Here is a 19603-nt window from a genome sequence, read left to right on the forward strand (position 1 = left end):
TTGGCCTTGTTTTAGTTTTATCTCTTATTCTTTCTTAGACGAAAACTTTGATATCGTCATTTAAACACTGATATACTTTCAAACCCACATTAATACTAGAAATTTCTGTTACTTTCACATTTTCTCACTTTATGAGTGGGCATTTACAATTACGGGCTAAATGGCCCTGCTGACCATAATTAAAACCCTCTCTGTCATCTGGTGGGTTCATGTGTGAGCTTCAACTACAGCAGCACACCTTAATAGTTTGATCACAGTGAGCTTGCAAACGGCTCCAACTTACTGCACACCCTTGAAGCAGTGTGTCCCAATCAGGAATGTAAACACAGCCACTGATAAGCAGTTCTCTGTAATCTTTTGACAGTCCACCAGATTCAATTACAATAGCCAAATCATAATCTTAATCATTATCATTGGCAGCACATTAAGTTTCATAAGCTGCACAGAAAATCACTCAACATATTCTAAGGGGTTTTCACAATGTTTCTGTTTAACTTGAATCACATTTGTCCAAGGAAATGATCCCCGACCCACAATTACATTTACTTGCTTATTGTAATCATCGTAAGCAATACGAGGCTAAAAATTAACATTTTTCAGTTTCTTTCTTTGTTTAGCCAGTCAAGTTGTTGTTTAAATTTCCGAACAGAATCAAAACCCTGAATACCCATTTACATAATAATTTCTCCACATTTCTTTGAAGTCAGAGCTTCAGAGCACAGCTGCTTACAGCATTTGCTCTCTTCTGTCTCACTATTTGTTTCAGGACTGTTCAGGTTATTGATCAAGTTACTCAATTTGTCTGCCATATCTTAATCACAGTTCAAACTCACCTGAAGTTATAGCAGAAATGGAGGCGGTGATCTTTGAACAACACAGCTTGGCTTCTGCGTGATGAAACTGCAAAGTATACTCCAACATGACAGTTACATATACTGGTCCACGCCAATTTGGGTCACAACTTTTTTATTTTTCTCTCGGGATCATTCCTGATGCATCCCTGGCAAACAACCCTATTTTTGTTAGTATCCCTAACTGCCTGATTCACTAAATTCGGGGATCCCCTATCTGAGATGGAAGAGATGGAGTAGGTTTGCGGCGCCCTGGACCTTCAATCCAGGGACGTACTCTGCTGGGGTGTTGCCACCAACAATGCCCAGCGGGGCCCCCACAGAGCACGCTTCGCTTGCGCTGTCTGCTCTTGTTAACTTTAAACCTTAAACAATGCTATCAGCGACTTCTTGAACTTTTAACTTAGTATAATTAATCTTCACTCTCCTCATCGGAGTGAAGCTCTTCCGTCCCCCTTCACAATCTCTTCCATACAGACAGTACTACCAAACAATAAAATCTTTCTACCTTGTTTGCTGATTTGCCAGGGGTGTCACCAAGAATAATTGCCCGCCGCATCCTCCACCATTACTGTTAGGGGGTTAACAGTTTAGGACCCATGGACCAGATGTTTGAAAGAAGACCCGGAGTCAGAATTATAAAAAAATTGAAGAAAAGTTTTACTGAAGATAGTTTGCAGTTTCATCAGCAGAAGTTCAGCTTCAAGACTCACACAGGAGTTCGTAGGCCGCCCCGCTTACAGTTAGAAAGATCACAGCAGTTATACCACTTCCAAGGTCTAAGCTACGTCATTGCTTACAGGTTGAATGATTCTCATTGGCTAAGAAATTGATAAACATAGTAATTTTCCACACATATACAGATAGACAGAAGCATATCTCCATAGATTATGCCGCTGACACTCGGACCCTGAAGTTAGGCACATCGTGACCTTCCAGGTCGCAGATTTGGGTGGCTGGGTGCCATCATGTCCCAAACAACAACTCAGTCAATCTCCAATAATGCCAGTGGTTCCTTACCCTGTAAGCAAGAAGACTAACACACACACACCCAACACACATCTTTTCCAAGGTTGAATATGGCCAGGCTCTAACTATAAACAGGAGTCTCATCTCAAAACATCAAGATAACAAGTTCTTTCTCTCAGGACAGGACAATTTATTCTAAATGGAAAGTATAGGCTTTAAATGACAAATGGTCCCTTAAACTATAGACTTTAATGACCCCTATGTGTTTTAACATGTTGAAGACCTTTCTCAAACACAAAACCAGTCCCTAATTCATTTCTGGAAGCAATGGGCAAGCAATGTAAATAGTAAATAGGCAAGCAATGTTACTACATTCAAATATCAAATACAGACATTAAAGAATACATGAAAAGAACATTTCAGTAGTCACACTGGTAACTTCTATGACAAAGTAAAATCTCCAGAGAAGTCATTCAACTCATATGATATTTAGAACCAAAAATATTGATTAATACCTTGATTATAATCACTCATCACATACATTGAAGCAGCAGTGGATTCCAATCCACTCCCTTCAACCCGAAGTTTTGAGAATTTTTAATTCCTTTAGCCTCTTCTCCAGTTATAAATTGAATATAAATAAAATTGAGTTATATCCAATAAATTTTCCAATTTATGATTTACCAACGAGTGCTTCAATGTTTAAAGTTTCTTCTCATATTTTTAAATATTTAGGAGTAATATTTACACGTAAGTGCTTAGATCTCTTCAAGGCTAATTTTACCACGCTTATCCAACGAGTGCAGAAAGATTTTACTCAAGGTCAAGGTGAACTTTATTATCTCACAAGGGGAAATTGTCACAACATATTCTCTAAAAACAGAGACACCACAGTCAAACCAGTAAACATATATATAAATAAAAAGAATTAACAATAACAGAAATTAACAGTGACAATATATACAAAAATAACAGTACTGCAGAAATGACAATCACAATCCAACATCTAATGTTAAAAATGACTAATATTATCAGGTAGCTAAAAATGTGATAGCTTGCGATGTGCTTGATCATTATACAATCTGATCGCCATAGGTACAAATGATTTATTGTACCTTTTTGTTCTAATTCTCTGTTGTAAAATTCTACCAGTTGACCTATTACTTCTCATAAATTTGTGATGGAGAGTGTGAGTGGGGTCATTGAGGATTTGGTCAGTCTTTATTAAGATAAGCTCATTGTACAGCTGAGCTGCTGATACCTGGTCAAGTCCGATGATCTTACTGGCCATCTTTATCATGCGCTGCAGTCTCTTTTGGTCCTTAACATGCATGTTGCCAAACACACAGATAAGGCCAAAGGACTTAACCCCCTGAGGTCGGCAATCACGCCGGCGTGATCTGCTCGTTTTTTTTATATCAGTGCAAATTACTCTGTTGATTTTGATTTTACATACTTGTATTGTACATCATTCACATAAGTCTCCATACATGAACATGCTAAAGTGAAAAATCAAACACCATGGAAATGAAAGGTATGTAGCCTACTATGTTTCAGGAATGGCACAAAGATGTGTGACAGTTCAAGTCTCTGTCTTTAGTTCAGTGTGTTAAATAATGTGTTTTTTTTTTTGTCATTATGTTGTGTTGTAAATACATTAAAAACAATCAAAAAGCCATTCTTTTTTAAATCTCCTCATTCTTTGTGCAAGGTTGCTCAGAATGGCAGGGCCTGATAGCTCCTAATAGGGCCATTAGGGAGTGTCTTTTGTCTTTCTCAGGTGAGAAAAGCTTACATAATAATGAGATGTCCACGCCTCTTGCATAGAGCTTTCTCACACAAAACACGTCGTAAAATTTTTAAATCAATATATTGTCTTCTCTGAATGAGCAGTCAGGATGATTTTCACATAGTTTTGAAGCAAATATTCTGGGCTATGTGATACAATTTTCAAAAGTCTTATGAAGAAATAATCAGTATGGGTTTCATGAGCTTATTTCAGTGACAATTTTTTTTTGTTTTTTCACAAACCACGCATAAATGTTATCTCAAAACTACAAACTTTTATATACTTGCTGCTGATATATTATTGTAGCAGAGTTTGTGCTGAATACAGTGTAATCAGACTTTAGCCATGAAAATGTCACAAGTAACAGAAATAAGCACAAATGTCAGAGCATGTCAGAACACCTCCAGGCCCAGAAAACAGCTCAGACCTCAGAGGGTTTACACTCTGTAGGAGACTTTTATAAAACATTACAAGAATGTGTCTGTCTTTTATTATATTGTTATATAGAAAAAATTATATAGTTCCCTAAGGAAGTACATCCGCTAATGCATTTTCATAGTTTTGTTCAGTGCACATTCATTAAAAGTTAGTTTAGAATCAATTTCAACTCCCAAGTATTTATAGGTTGAGACCCTCTCCACTAATTCACCATTGATCTTAGAGAAAGGAACTATTATTCTGTTTTTGCTCAAATCTATGACCATCTCTTCACATTGATTTCAAGAAAATTATCAGAACATCACTGAGTGAAACCCTGTAATTCCCTCTGAAATCCACTCACAGAAGAAATGTCAGACTTTAAAAAACCAACCAGTGCTGTCGTCAGCATATTTAAAATAGGTGTAGGCTAAAGAAGAAGCTTGACAGTTATTGATGTATAATGTGTATAGGACTGGCGACAGAACACATCAATGTGGTGCCCCTGTATATTTATATTTTTTGTGGATGATATAAATGACTACAGTCCGTCAAGAAGTCATAGATCCATAAAATCAATTGGGGATTTACTCCCAAATGCACCAATTTTCTCACCAGCAGGTGGGGTTGGATCGTATTGAAAGCGCTACTGAAGTCAATGAACACAATATCTTGACCAGGTTCTCAGCATGCTCAAGGTGCTCATGAGTGCTGTTAATCAAGGATAGCAGCGCATCCTCAACTCCTCTCTCTGCACGATAGGCAAATTGATTCAGGTCTAAAAGAGGTGAAACCTCATGGAGACGTTGTTTTAAAAAGATTTTTTTGAACATTTCATAAGTGCAGAGGTAAGGGCAACAGGGAGCAGATCATTGAGTTCCTTAGGTCTATTGTTTTTAGGCACAGGCACTATTAGGGATTGTTTCCATAAACTGGGAACGACACCTGTATCTAGTGACAGCTGGAACAACCTATGAAAGGGCTGTGCCAACTGATCAGCACACACCTTTAGTGTCCTGCAGCTGATACCATCAGGTCCACAAGTAATATTTAATTAGGAGATTAGTAATAAGTAATTAAGTAATAAGTAATCTATGTGATCGTTGCCATCAGGCCCCTGCTGATTTATTACATATGTTTTGGTTATGTCCATCCTTAACTTCTTTTTGGCTATCATATTAGTGACAAAGAGACAGATTGAGCCTTGCCCTTTGGTTGCACTTTTTGGACTTTCTCCAAATGTCACTGGCTTGTCTGGAAATGCTTTTGCCTTCTCAACATTATTAGCTAGACGGCACATTCCATCCTGCTATGGAAACAAAATCTCCCTCCATCTTCTGATGACTGGCTGCGAGATGTTATGAGCTTCATATCTTTTTTCACTATTCTCCTGTATATGTATCTCCTGGTATTATTGGAAAAGTTCAATAAACAGATTTAAAATTAAAACATTTTTTGAAGAAATTTAAGGGAAATTAAGAATTTATTAGCAACTATAATTCATTGTAAATTAATGCATTTGAAATACTTGCAAATAATAATTTATTTTGAAATATGCACATATTCACTGTTATTTGTATGACTGTTAATGTTTCTTGTCTAAATGTAAATTATATATTTTCAATTCAAAATAAAGTAATTTTGAAAAAAAAGTCATTTATTCTTAGATTCTTTTGGGAAACGCAGACAAGGTCAGCGTGTGATAGTAACGTCTGATTGCCAAACTAATGTCATGTGGACTGTTTCTGTATGTCTTTGTAGATTGTCTGGCTGTATGGTGACAGAGGAAGGCTGTGGTTATGTGTCTTCAGCTCTGAGTTCAAACTCCTCACACCTGAGAGAGCTGGATCTGAGCTACAATCACCCAGGAGATTCAGGAGTCAAGCTGCTCACTGATAAACTGGAGGATCCAAACTACAGACTGGATAAACTCAAGTATGTAGAGCATGAAGAGTTGATTAAACAACTCCAAAAACAGCATTTCAATCTTCACATATTACTTACATTACTACATTTACAAATGTTCTTATTGAGAATTTACAGAGGTTTAGCTCTAGTTATGCTACAGGGCTGTTGAATGCTTCATTCTGATTGGCTGACGAACATTATAAGGTGTGCAATTATTTACCGTAAACACACAGGTAAAGTAGTTCTAGGCAGGTCTTGACTGCATTACAGTTCCATATCACTTTGCAAAATTATTTCAGTTATTTCAGAGGTCCTGACAGCCTACAACAGCAAAAGAACCAAAACCCACAAAGACAAAGAAAATAACAAACAACAGGATATTAATCACAAACTAAATAAATTATTCACTTTATTATTCACGTATAAAATACGATGGTAAAGGCAACAGGGCCAGGAGATTTGCCATTCTGAAGTGAATGAATTGCCTCTTGTACTTCTGTGGTGGACACAGGCCTGCCCAAATCGTTTGTGGAGCCATCGTTAACGCAGGGGAATATTAGTTGATCAAAATGTTTGGGCCATTCCAAAATTTTCAGTTACATTCTGAGGAATAATGATTAGAATAGTATTTTGAAATTAAAAATGAATTTCCTCCGGGTCGGAACTTTCACCGTTAGAAGATTTAATTTTAAGGACCAGTCTAGATGCACGGACACTTGGCACAAGTGATTTGCCAGCTTTTTCACCAAAAATAAAAATAAAATGCTGCCTAACACTGAACAATTGCTTTTTAACTTTGTGAGTTAGAAGTAAGCTGTACTTTGAATGAAATTGGAGAGTTTTTTTTATAAATTGTGGGTGAAAGGGTTAGAGAATATTGGAGGTACAGTTTAGAAAGTTGTTCAGATATTTCTGGCATCCTGACATTCTCAGATCTCCTCGACTGACACACATGCAATTATTAGTCCATGGATATAAGCTTTGAATGCCTCCCACAGTGTGATGCTGCTAATAGAAATATTGTAATTTATTTCAATATATATATATTTAAATGAGATGTGAGGAAATATTTGAAGTTGTTATCAGAAAGTAAATGTGAACTAAATCTCCATTGTTTAGAATAAGTTCTGGCTTGTGTGAACCTTAAATCCAAAGAGGTGGGGCATGATCGGAGATGATGGTGCGTTCAAGTCCTCCTGGGAAGTTCGTGTTTACGACGGCACTGCGTTCAAGTTTCCACGGAGTAAGATGGCAGTGTACTTTCTCTTAATTAATTACACAAAAATACAGCAAGGTTCTTAAACTCTATTTCTAGTTTTTTTATGTTTTTAATTATAATTTATGAAGCCACTGCAAACTTTATCATTACATATTACATTGTTATATTATAATGCCATCATATTCTGTGCAGGCAATTAGCTTACTTCGCTGTAAATAGTAAAGCCTGACAATATCACTGCTGAATACCTTTAAGTATTGTGGTATTCCGCCATGTTTCTCACTGACACGCCCACAACTCCTAAATATCAGGGCTTAAAGAAAATCCCGAGCTTCCCACTCGTATTTACGATATTGTGGTGGCGTTCATGTGCGTTCAACTCGTAATTATGATCTTTACAAGATGACTTGAACACACCATGACTATACTATGATAGTCACAGGAATTGAGAGAGTGTATCATTCTATCATCCAAAAGAAAAGAAATCAATCCTGTCACTGTGTGTTTTGTAGTGTGGATCATGGAGGAGAGATCAGGATTACAGCAGGACCACGAAAATGTACGTCTACACACACTCACTCACACATACACACACACACACACACACACACACACACACACACACACACACACACACACACACAGAGGGCCCTATTTTAACGGTCTGAAACACAAGTATCAAGCGCGAAACGCAAGTAAATTTGTGGGCGGGTCTTGGGCGCTGTTGCTATTATACCGGCGGGATAAATGACTCTTGCACCCGACGCAAATCTAAAATGGGTTGGTCTGAAGTAGCTTCATTATTCATAGGTGTGGTTTGGGCGTAACGTGAAATAAACCAATCAAAGCATCATCTCACATTCCCTTTAAGAGCAGGCGCGCTTGTTCTAAAGCGGATTCAAGTCAAGTCAAGTATATTTGTATAGCGCTTTTCACAATACAGATTGTATCAAAGCAGCTTCACAGTATTAAATTAAAATAATACAACAAGGTTTGTTTCTAGTGGAATTTATTGATTGATAAAATTTAATTAAATATCCCCAAAATATCCCCAATTCCTATTATAACGGCGGATTTGCCAGACGCACGCCAGGAGCGGTTCACATCCGAGGAGACCGACGTTCTCATCAGGGCCGTAAAACACAGATAAGTGACATTCGGGATGGAAAAACACATCCAAATTAGCTTCGGTTAAAGTGTGTATGTCAGGTTAAAAACATTTTTTAGATGAACACAAAATAGTTAGGGTAAATACAGGTTTGACAAGTTGATGTATTGTTTTTTATGTTTTTCGATACCTAAAGGCAGAATATAAGATGAAAAAGTTTGTTATTTTCAGTACTCACTTAAAACTGCTCCTCCCCCCAAACGAATCGCTTGACGTCATAAGAGGGAGACGTCTCCCCAGTTCAGAGTTGAGGAGAAGTTTGTGAGCTGTGTTGATAATTGTACGAGTGATAGAGCGAGAGAATTAGTGATTAGGACATTTATTTATTTAGTTAGTTATTTAAGTTAGTTAGTTAGGAAACAGTTATACGCAGGCGTATTTTCACGATGGTGAATTACTGCGTTTGTGCTGGGTGCAAAAACACCGTTAAAACCGGTCACAGAGTCCACTTTTTCCCAAAAAGCAGATATTTAATAATAATGAAATTAAGTAATTGTGTAAGCAGAATGTTTTGTTTTATTGCGAGTGTACACAAATATAAGTAAACACTTTGCAGTTTGAATGATGTCCTGAACAAAATGACGGAGAATGTTTTTGTTTCCACTGTTCGATCGCGCCCGTGATCTCTTTCTCACACACACACACACACACACACACACACACACACACACACACACACACACACACACACACACACACACACACACACCAACCAACCAACCAACATATTCCAGCATTGCAATCTTGACATAGCAGCCTGTTCATTATAGCCACGGAGCTTCAGAGTAAGGTAACTCTTATGCCTGGTTCAGATTACGTGATTTTTTTGTCTGTTACGATAATCACTGTGTCAGATACACGATTTTGACTCCTAAAAATAGTGTCATGTCGTGGACAAGAAACAAGTCAGACTACACGTTGTTTTCCGACCAGTCATCGCGAGCCGTCTCACACACATTCACTCGCACATACACAAGCTCACTCACATAGCCTACACGCACTAAAACACACACTCTAGCCCTCTCTCTCTCTCTCACACACACACACACACTCGCGAACACACACTCTCTCTCACTCACTCACTCGCGCGCCGTCGTCGTGGAGGATTGTTAAAAAATTAAACATGCTAGTCTTTTCGTCGTGAAGCATCGAGGGCTGCGCCGCAGGGAGCGTGCTACGGAAAACCTGAAGGAATATTTGGCGAATGCAAAATGTATGTATTGTACCATGAAGAGGGGGAGAATTTTTTTTTTTTAAATCGATTTTTTGAAAATATGAATCGATTTGACCTACCAACTCGATTTTTATATCAAATTCTAAATCAATATTCTCTTCACACCAGATATTTATGTTTCTTTATGTTTCTTCGATAGGAATTATTTAAATTTCTGTTTGGCTCCTCATCCGTGTCACGCAGGGGCGGATCTACAGGGTGGCAAAGGGTGGCAGCTGCCACCCCTGGGATACAGTCTTGCCACCCCTGTTGCCACCCCATTTATAAAACAGATCATATTTTTTAAGTATATTTTATGTTCATAGCCTACACGTTGAGGAGACCCGCACCAAATTCCTCTCAAACAGAAATCGCCGATTTAGAATCCCCTCCGCTCCCCCTCACAATGGTTTCACCCATCACCAGCACGGCAGCGACCCCCGCGAAATTTCACCAGTGGCAGGCTTGTTGCCAACTTAGCGACTTTGCCGCTATTTTTAGCGACTTTTCAGACCCCTTTAGCGACATTTTTTCAAAAAAGCGACTAGCGACAAATCTAGCGACTTTTTGGACAAGTTTAGTAACCTTTAAGCACGAGGTCTTGCTTTCTCCCCGCCGTCACTCTCTAGCTGCGTCTACCTTGTTCAGTGAATGGCTGAGAGGAGCAGCAGCACGTTCATCTGTTGAGCGCACGGCTGCTGACAGACGTGAATGAGTAGTGTTTTTCCACAGACTTATCACTTATCTGCTTTTCTTTTGTTTTATATTTAAAGAATTTATTATGACCATTTTAATTTCCTTTCTTATCTTGTGCTTAATACTTGTAATACTCACTATCACAGAGCTTTAGTTCATCCGGTTCCCGAACTCTCTCAATTCAGATAATTTTCCACATAGGCCTAGCAAATTTAGTCATTCACTATATCATAGCTACTCGTTCTTGTCAGACAAAAAAATATATAAATGAGAACAGCTTTATTTGACACTTGGCTATATTATATTATATTATATTATATTAAATACAGTATTAATTTAGAGAGAAAACACATTAGGCAGGCAGAACGCAAGTACGAAGCAATTACGTCATGATATGCTAATTGACGTATGACGTCATCTAGCGACTTTTAGGGAAGGTGTTAACTACTTTCCTGTGAAAATAGTTGGCAACGCCAGGCCAGGCCAGGGCTGCGTTCCAGTCCAAAATTGTCATGCCCTTCACTCGCTAACTTCCCTCCGTCTCGTTCACTCGGATGTACGTCATTGCTTACGATGCACGAGTGCCCACTACTGGCAGAAACTGCAATGGGCTGAACTGGAACGCCCTAAGCCCTTGATCACTTGGAATCAGCTATGGAGTTGATTTATTATTTAAAAAAATTTCCCTTTAAGAATTTGTTTAATGTAGCATCCAAGAGAGGCTGATAAGCAGTTAGCAGCATAGACAGTATAAGGTTAGCAGTGAGTTTAGAGGTAAGTTTGACACCAAGTCGAAAAAGTCCATAAGCAGACAGTTAACCCTGCAACAACCACTTTGTTACGTTATTTACATCCGCAATACTTTGTTGTCTCATCAAATTTTTCTATGATCGTCAGGTGCAAAACTCACTAGAAGAAATCATTTGAGGGGTCTTTAAAAAAAAAAAAAAAAAAAAAATCTCTTGGGGAGCATACCCACAAACCCCCCAAGAATTGCTTTTTCACACAGTACAATTTAAAGGGGTCATATAATGCCATTTTTGTACAAGCTAATATGATTCTTTTAGGGTCTAAATTAAAAGTTTATAATATACTTTAATTAAAAATTCTCATTAGTATTGTAAGAAAACACTCATTTTACCTGGTCAAAAACAGCTCTGTTTTCAGCACACCGTTTCAGTGCATGTGTCTTTAAATGATAATGAGCTTTGCTCACCCCGCCCCTCTGTTCTGTGCGTACACCGTTTGTAACACAATAACCATATGCGGTGTTCATTATAAACGTGGGATTATGAATTATATTGAGAACGTCGCACATAGAAAACATGCCGTAATGTACCCTGAGTGTAAACCTTAGCTGCATTCATCGTGAAGCCTGCAGCAAGCGATTTGCAAAGATTAATATAAAGGTTAATAAAACGTTACACTCACTTCAGTTGAGAGGTGCAGCAGGAACACAAATAGTTGATACCGATCCTATTTTCAGGAACAGCTTCTTAGCAAAACCAGCTTTACTGACCCTCCTGTGTAAAGCTGTCTGGTGTGAAATGATTCGCAAACATGAAAGCATGTTGATCGTGGGGAATCCCCGCGAGGGAATCACCGCGTCAATGCTTTGGGAATATTCCATCAAAACATCAAAACTGCTGTGTTCCTTATTACACCCAAGAACAGAACGCCACAATTGCTTAGACGCCATTCTTCTCCAGCATATGCATATCAATGCACTATGATGACAGAGAGCTCGCTCACGAGCGAGGGCGGGTCTGTGTTGAAACGCTGCACTGTCAATCACAATCGTGGGAGGGGCGTCGATTTTGTGACGTCACAAAATCGAACGGCTTGATTTCAGAGAGGGTCAAACATATAAAGAGATTTAAAAAAAAAAAAACACTGGATGGATTTTTATCATTTTATGATGGTTGTGTACAGGCACTGCCAACACACATTTCAGTACAATCAACTTGTAAAAGTGCATGTACCATTATATGACCCCTTTAAGTATAGACTACACAGACTGTTGATAGTGATTACACAGAGAAAGGGTCCACAATTCACAAATTAAGACCCACACCATCCAAAAACCCAGCTACATCTCTGATTTGACTCCCACTCCGTGTAATGTAGTGTAGAGAACAAAACACATTCAATGAAAACCGTAGCATTTTAAATTATGAACTAGAAAAAAAGTTTGTTGAGAAACTTTTTAAGTTGGCTTGAGAAAGCTGGACCAGAGAGTTTGAAGAAGTTAAAAGTTAAAAGTTAAAAGAAGTTTAAAGTAGTTAGAAGTTTTAAGTAGTTTGAAGTTTAAAGTAGTTTAAATTTTGATTGATAAATGAGTTAGAAAGAAAGTATAGTTAGAAAGAAAGAAAAAAGATTAGTTAGAAAAAAAAGAAAAAAAAGATTAGTTAGAAAGAAAGAAAGATTAGTTAGAAAGAAAGAAAGAAAGAAAGATAAGTTAGAAAGAAAAAGAAAGACAGATTAGTTAGAAAGAAAGCAAGAAAGACAGATTAGTTAGAAAGAAAGAAAGAAAGATTAGTTAGAAAGAAAGAAAAAGAAAGATGTATTAGTTAGAAAGAAAGAAAGATTGATTAGTTAGAAAGAAAGAAAGATGAATTAGTTAGTTAAAAATAAAGAAAGATGGATTAGTTAGAAAGAAAGAAAGAAAGAAAGATAAATTAGTTAGAAAGAAAGATGGATTAGTTAGAAAGAAAGATGGATTAGTTAGAAAGAAATATAGAAAGATGGATTGGTTAATTAGAAAGAAAGATAAAAAAGTAAGAAAGAAAGTCTGATTAGTTAGAATGAAAGAAATAAAGACATATTAGTTAGAAAGAAAGATAGATTAGTAAGAGAGAAAGAAAAAACATTGATTAGTTAGAAAGAAAGAAAGAAATATAGATTAGAAAGAAAGATAGATTAGTTAGAATGAAAGAAAGAAAGATGGATTAGATAGAAAGATAGATTAGTTAGTTAGAAAGAAAGATGGATTGGTTAGTTAGAAAGAAAGAAAGAAAGAAAGAAAGAAAGAAAGAAAGAAAGAAAGAAAGAAAGAAAGAAAGACAGAAAGATGGATTAATTAAAAAGAGAAGGAAAGATGGATTGGTTAGTTAGAAAGAAAAAAGTAAGAAAGAAAGACTGATTAGTTAGAATGAAAGAAAGAAAGACATATTAGTTAGAAAGAAAGATAGATTATTAAGAGAGAAAGAAAGAAAGATGGATTAGTTGTAAAGAAAGATGGATTAGTTAGAAAGAAATATAGAAAGATGGATTGGTTAGTTAGAAAGAAAGAAAGATGGATTAGTTAGAAAGAAAGATGGATTAATTAAAAAGAAAGAAAGAAAGATGGATTGGTTAGTTAGAAAGAAAGATAAAAAAGTAAGAAAGAAAGACTGATTAGTTAGAATGAAAGAAAGAAATATTAGTTAGAAAGATAGATTAGTAAGAAAGAAAAAAGATTGATTAGTTAGAAAGAAAGATAGATTAGTTAGAATGAAAGAAAGAAAGATAGATTAGTTAGAAAGAAAGATGGATTAGTTAGAAAGAAAGAAAGATGGATTGGTTAGTTAGAAAGAATGAAAGATGGATGGTTAGAAAGATAAAAGATGGATTAGTTAGAAAGAAAGATTAGTTAGAAAGAATGAAAGATGGATTAGTTAGAAAGAAAGAAAGATGGATTAGTTAGAAAGAAAGAAAGAAAGAAAGAAAGAAAGAAAGAAAGAAAGAAAGAAAGAAAGAAAGAAAGAAAGAAAGAAAAAAGAAAGAAAAGATTAGTTAGAAAGAAAGAAAGATGGATTAGTTAGAAAGAAAGAAGAAAGATTAGTTAAAAATAAATAAATAAAGAAAGATCTGCTTTTCTGTAGTATGCATTATAAGCATTGTGTTTACTGAGTTTGATAATATCGTTTATTTCTTTTAATATCAGTCTAATGCATTTCAGTGCACACGGGTTTCGTGACATCATCGAAGTCCCATTTCATTGGCTAGCTGCCAACCAATAAAACGGCTCCTTTGACCCCCCCTCCTCCCGCCCCCCTTTCTCTCTCACCGCCTCTGAGTTTCAAGTGCACAAGTTAGTTTTGCACCTGATATATCGCGAAAAGAGTAGCAAAAGTCAAGGCGTGAAATTTGAAATTGCAGTGACAGATTTGAGAAGTTGCAAGTGCCTATTTGAGGTAGTACTGCGAATGTGAACGTAAGATTAAACGCAAAATATATATTACAAGTTTGTGTCTGTCGTTGTATTTCTGTGAATGGCATTTTACACATTTGTGTCTACTTGTCTGCAGCTTCAGATTCAGAATACAGGTTTGCGACTATTGTATGCGAGTGCAAATTTCAACATTCAACTTTAGATTTTTATTTTACAGGTTTTCACATTGAAGCTGTGAGTGTAAATGTTCATGTACAAGTACGAATATTTATTGTACAAGTTCTCAAATTCACATTTACGTGCTCTCGAGTTTTGCTACTGATTTACCTTCATAAGTCTGGTTGGAATGTTGTTATCCGTACTTTCAGTCATGAAAGGATTACGGACCCAGTCAAGTTTGGCAGACTTGCTTTCAATATCAGGGAAGTAGTGGTTGAACTCACTGTTGAGTCTGGATAAATGTGTGCTTACTAGTTGCACTATAGGAGCTCTGTCAACATCACCTGCAGAAAGGTAGCTGTTGAGCTGCTGGAAACAACTTGTGTCCCCATCTTCACATTTACTCTCCCACAGTTTGATCTTCTTCATGAATCCACACACTTTATCATACATGTTTAGGATGTGTGTGCCTTTAACCTGCAAAGTTAAATTCAGGTTGTTCAGTTTGCTAAAAAAATCAGCGAGATATGCAAGGCGGGCTACCCAGTCTGTGTTCTCCAACATAACAACAAGGGGATGTGAGTGTTCTGCCAGAAAAGCGCTTACTTCTTTGCGCAGCTCCAAAAGCCTCTGTAGTGCTTTCCCTTTCGATAACCAACGTACGTCGGTGTGAAGCAGAAGCTGTTGGTGCTCAGCGCCACTGTCATGACAGAGCCTTTCAAACAGTCTGTGATTCAGAGGCCGCGATTCGACAAAGTTTATCACTTTCACTGCGTCATTCAAAACTTCATGTAACTCAGGACTCATTCTCTTACTGGCCAATGCCTCTCTGTGGATGATGCAGTGATTCCACTGAACGTCGGGGTTTACTTTCTTAATCTGCGCTATTAATCCTTTCACCCTCCCAGTCATGCAGCACCATCCGTGCACACATGAATACAGGACTTCCAATCCAGATTGTGCTCTGAGAAAAAGGTGTCGATAACGTGAAACACGTCTTTACCGGTAGCGCTCCCCGTTAGCTTCTTGCAGAATAGAATGTGCTCGTTAATTTCAGAAATGTCTCTGTATCGCACAAACGCAATAAGCTGGGCTTCCCCGCTAACATCTGTTGATTCGTCCAACAGCAGCGCGAATGAACCAGACAGTTTTAACTTTTCCACTACTTGATCGACAATATCAACGGCCATGTCATCAATCCTCCGGCACACTGTGTTATTGGACAATGGTACCGTTTTCAGTGCATCAGCTGCTTTCTTATCAATCATTGTTTCTGCAAGAATTACAGCAGCAGGCAAAATTAGCTCCTCAGCAACAGTAAATGGCTTTTTGGATTTAGTCACAAGTAGCGACACAGCATATGAAGCCTCCAATGCTTTGGTTGACACTGCAGTCGCTTTCTTTAATTTTTCTTGACTTCCCTTAAATTCCGATAGTTTTCTTTGAAAAAACTCTGCTGTCTTACCGACACAGGAAAGATGCTTGGTATTTAGGTGTCGTTGTAAATGGGCTGGTTTCATGCTATTATTAGAGAGCACATCCCCGCAGAGGAAACACAGCGGCTGAGGCGGTTCAGTAGATGTGGACGTAAAACCGAAAACGACATACTGTTCATGAAATTGCCGGTACTTTGACGTATCAGCTTTCTTTCTTTTTTCCATTGGTTCACTTGAGCTGTCGCTAGCACTACTGCTGCTTGGAGCGGCGCGTTTTTTTAGCCATTGATCCATAGCTAGCTAGTGTTTCTGTTTTACTCAAAGCTAGACTCTCTGCCTGTTGCTATGGTTACACTACCGCCCGGCAGCGCGCGCGCGGCCACGGACAAGCGAGCTGAGAATCAGTTGGCGGGAAGGACAGGGTGACTTAACTGAATGGTTTCCATATTATAACATGATTATTATAATGTTTTGAGAATCATCCCACGTACCCCCTGGGGACTGCTCACGTACCCCCGGTTGGGAAACACTGTTCTAGCAGAAGTAGAAGAAGAAGTTTAAATACAATATGTGACCCGATCTGGCGAAATGAGTCGGAAGTCGCAACGTTCCATTTTAAGATATGGGCCGATTATGTGGAAAAACAATTAAATTATATAGTTTTTTTTTTTTTTTTTTTTTTTGCTAAATTTCAAAGAACAGACATTCAAAAATAATCTCCTAAAGTTTCGTAGTCCAGATAATTGAGTAAAGGTATTTAAATGACTATTAAAGTTTACAAAGTTTGACTAAATTCGCTGGAAATTAATATTGCTTTTCTCAACTCCTCTCGTCACCTCTGAGCATTTCCCGGGAATCCCCTCAAACGTCTCTGCTCTCCAAATATGGTTTTACACGTTGTATAGAACCAATCAAAAAGCTAAGAAATGTACACAAACGCTGATCATTTGTCAATGGGAAGCCCCGTTTCGACTGACCGGCACGCGATTGGTCCAGCCATCCTCCTGTCAGACTCGCAGCGCTCTGTGTAAACAAGCTAGCAGATCTCCTCAGAAAGATTAAATATTATTAATTTGAGAAATGTCGCTGTCAAAAGAGAGCAAAGTCGCCAAAAAGTCGCCAAAAGCGTTGAACTCACTGGAGGCTTAACCTAAGCTCTGCTGTTGGTCATCAAGAGTGGCTAAGGCTAGTGATTTTTTTGGATCTGGAGACGTGTCATCCTCTGATGACAGCGACAGCGAAAGTGACAGCCCTGTGGTATTTATCGTGTATGGATGTGAGTGAGTGCAATTATTCTGTGAGTGTATTTATCTGCAAGGAGAATCCATTACAATGTGTTTGATTTATTTTAACCAAATATTTAACTGTTGGTATCTCCGTTATGAATATGTTACACTGTTATTGTCAACTAGCCTACACAAAGATATGATTGCATAGGCTAACATTATTTGTTCTCTCTTTCCTTGTCTCTCTGCCTCTCTCACTTTCTCTCTCTCTCTCTCTCTCTCACACACACACACACACACACACACACACACACACACACACACACACACATACACACACACACACACACACACACACCCTCTCTCAAGCAAAACTGTAGCACCTCTGTTCAATCTTTCTGATTTTAGTAAATGTTTGTAAAAGTGCCTTTTAAATTATTTATAAAAAAAAAAAAAACTTTAAAATAATTTGAGCTTCAGCCTGGCATAATAGCATATATTAATGTCTTTGGTCAAATTAAGCTGTACAATAAATAGTTCATCCCTTTAAATGCAATGGAGTTTGAAAGATATCAACAAAAAACGGGCAAAAAACTTCAAAAGCGATTTTCTCAGGTTTTCAGTTGGAAAAAGAGGGCAGACGACCATAATTCAAATGTATATATCTTTACAACCATTCAAGGTATGACTTTGACTAGGATATAATTTGAAAGCTTATGGTCTCCTCTTTCCTTTAATACCGAAATCTCAATTTTGAAATTTGGGTCACTGTGACTCATTTTGCTGGATCAGGTCACATATCAGTAAGTTGGCCTTCTCAAGCCAACTTAATAATGTTAATGGCCCCCCTCCTGAAACCTCATGCCACCCCTTTGCCACCCCAGGAAAAAATCCCTAGATCCGCCACTGGTCTCACACGCCTGGGAGGCTCAAAATTGTATGGCTGTGGGCCATTGTAGGTTTGAGGGGGATTTTGGATCTCCTCAGACTCAAAACTCTCCATACTTGAATAGAACTTTTTTGGCACGTCTCCCTCTTCTGACGTCACAGCTCAGTTGTGTTTTAAAAATATGATCTTGACAGAAATGGCTATAAAGCTTACTGTAGGGCAATTACAGTAATAATTTTAATGATAATTACATTTTCACTCAGACATCTAAACATTATTTAATATATCTAAAAAAAAATTTAACCGACATACACACTTTAACTCTACCTATTCACTGATTAACACAACCAAACAAACTTTTTATGATCAAACCACTATTAATACAATACTAATTCGATTATAATGACCACTGGAGAATAACTTAACTTATTTTCTTCACGTTATAGAGAGCATACATCAAGACTAACAAAACGTCATCATATAAACACATTTAACATTTTACATTCTCCATTCGTTTACCAAACATGGTAATAGTGCAATTGCTGTGGTATATTTCAAGGGTTTCTCTTTTGTATATCCAGTATATTATTATAATATTATAATATTGTATATTAGTATTTCAACACAACATAAGAAAATAATGCAATCATTTTATACATATACATATTCAGAAAAGGGAAAAGAAAACACAATTGTGAACATACTTTGTGTGTATCACATCCCAAACAACAGAGCGTTAATATTTTGGCAGGTTCACAAACAACTCCCCAAAAAAATGTTCAGGAGAATAATGCGGGCGTTAAAGAAAATAACGCGGCCGTTCAGGAAAATAATGCGGGAGTTAAAGAAAATAACGCGGCATTTCACTAAGTGATAGATGAAGCTGTTGAGAGAAATGTAGAGATAAACAATGTAAACACTGGAGGTGATACAGTAGATGGCGCTACAAGTGCTAATGCTGTAGGGAAAAAAAATGCAAGTATAGAAGCATGAAGATCTATTGATGGAGTGTGTAGAAACAAATTACAAAATTGATGATAAATCAGATGAAGAAGTAAATGAAAATTGTAGTCAGTCGTTTATATAGCCGGCTCTAGTGTCGCCAGGTCTGATAGTGATTCAGATGAATGTGAGAGTGTAGGGAGTTTTTTTATAAATGGGAGACATTGATTCTCAAACAGGCACATCAGAATTGAGTGGCTGTGAAACAAAAGTCTATTCTACAAGAGAGATTAGTGCTTTCCTTGATGAAACTAAATGTGTACGGAATCCACAATTTGATTTGTTTTTTCCAGATTTAAGAAGATTTTTAGCGTCTTGTAGAGATGTGATGATTAATGCAACAGTTGAGGAGTTTAGTAGACAAAAACAGTATCGTTTTAAAAAAAATAATTACCAAAGTAAAGAAGATGATTCATCAAGATACGAAAAAAAAGTAGCCGTTAAGAGATTGGAAAAAGACAGTGTTGTGAGATATCACCTCATATCAGAAAGTGTTCAGGGTAACGCT

The 19603-nt window shown here is 37.4% G+C and overlaps 1 protein-coding gene across 1 annotated transcript in view; it reads left to right on the forward strand.

Moving 5' to 3' along the window:
- The window catches only part of LOC307157610 (uncharacterized protein), a 178346-nt gene that overhangs the window by 129205 nt on the left and 29538 nt on the right, over positions 1–19603 (forward strand). Inside the window, exons 12-13 of the mRNA XM_079869539.1 lie at positions 5788–5961; positions 7666–7712. Of these exons, the coding sequence (XP_079725665.1) occupies positions 5788–5961; positions 7666–7712 (221 nt within the window). The remainder of the gene's footprint in view (positions 1–5787; positions 5962–7665; positions 7713–19603) is intronic.

The sequence above is a fragment of the Squalius cephalus genome (genome assembly GCF_949319135.1).
Source record: "Squalius cephalus genome assembly, chromosome: 4".
Lineage (NCBI taxonomy): Eukaryota > Metazoa > Chordata > Actinopteri > Cypriniformes > Leuciscidae > Squalius > Squalius cephalus.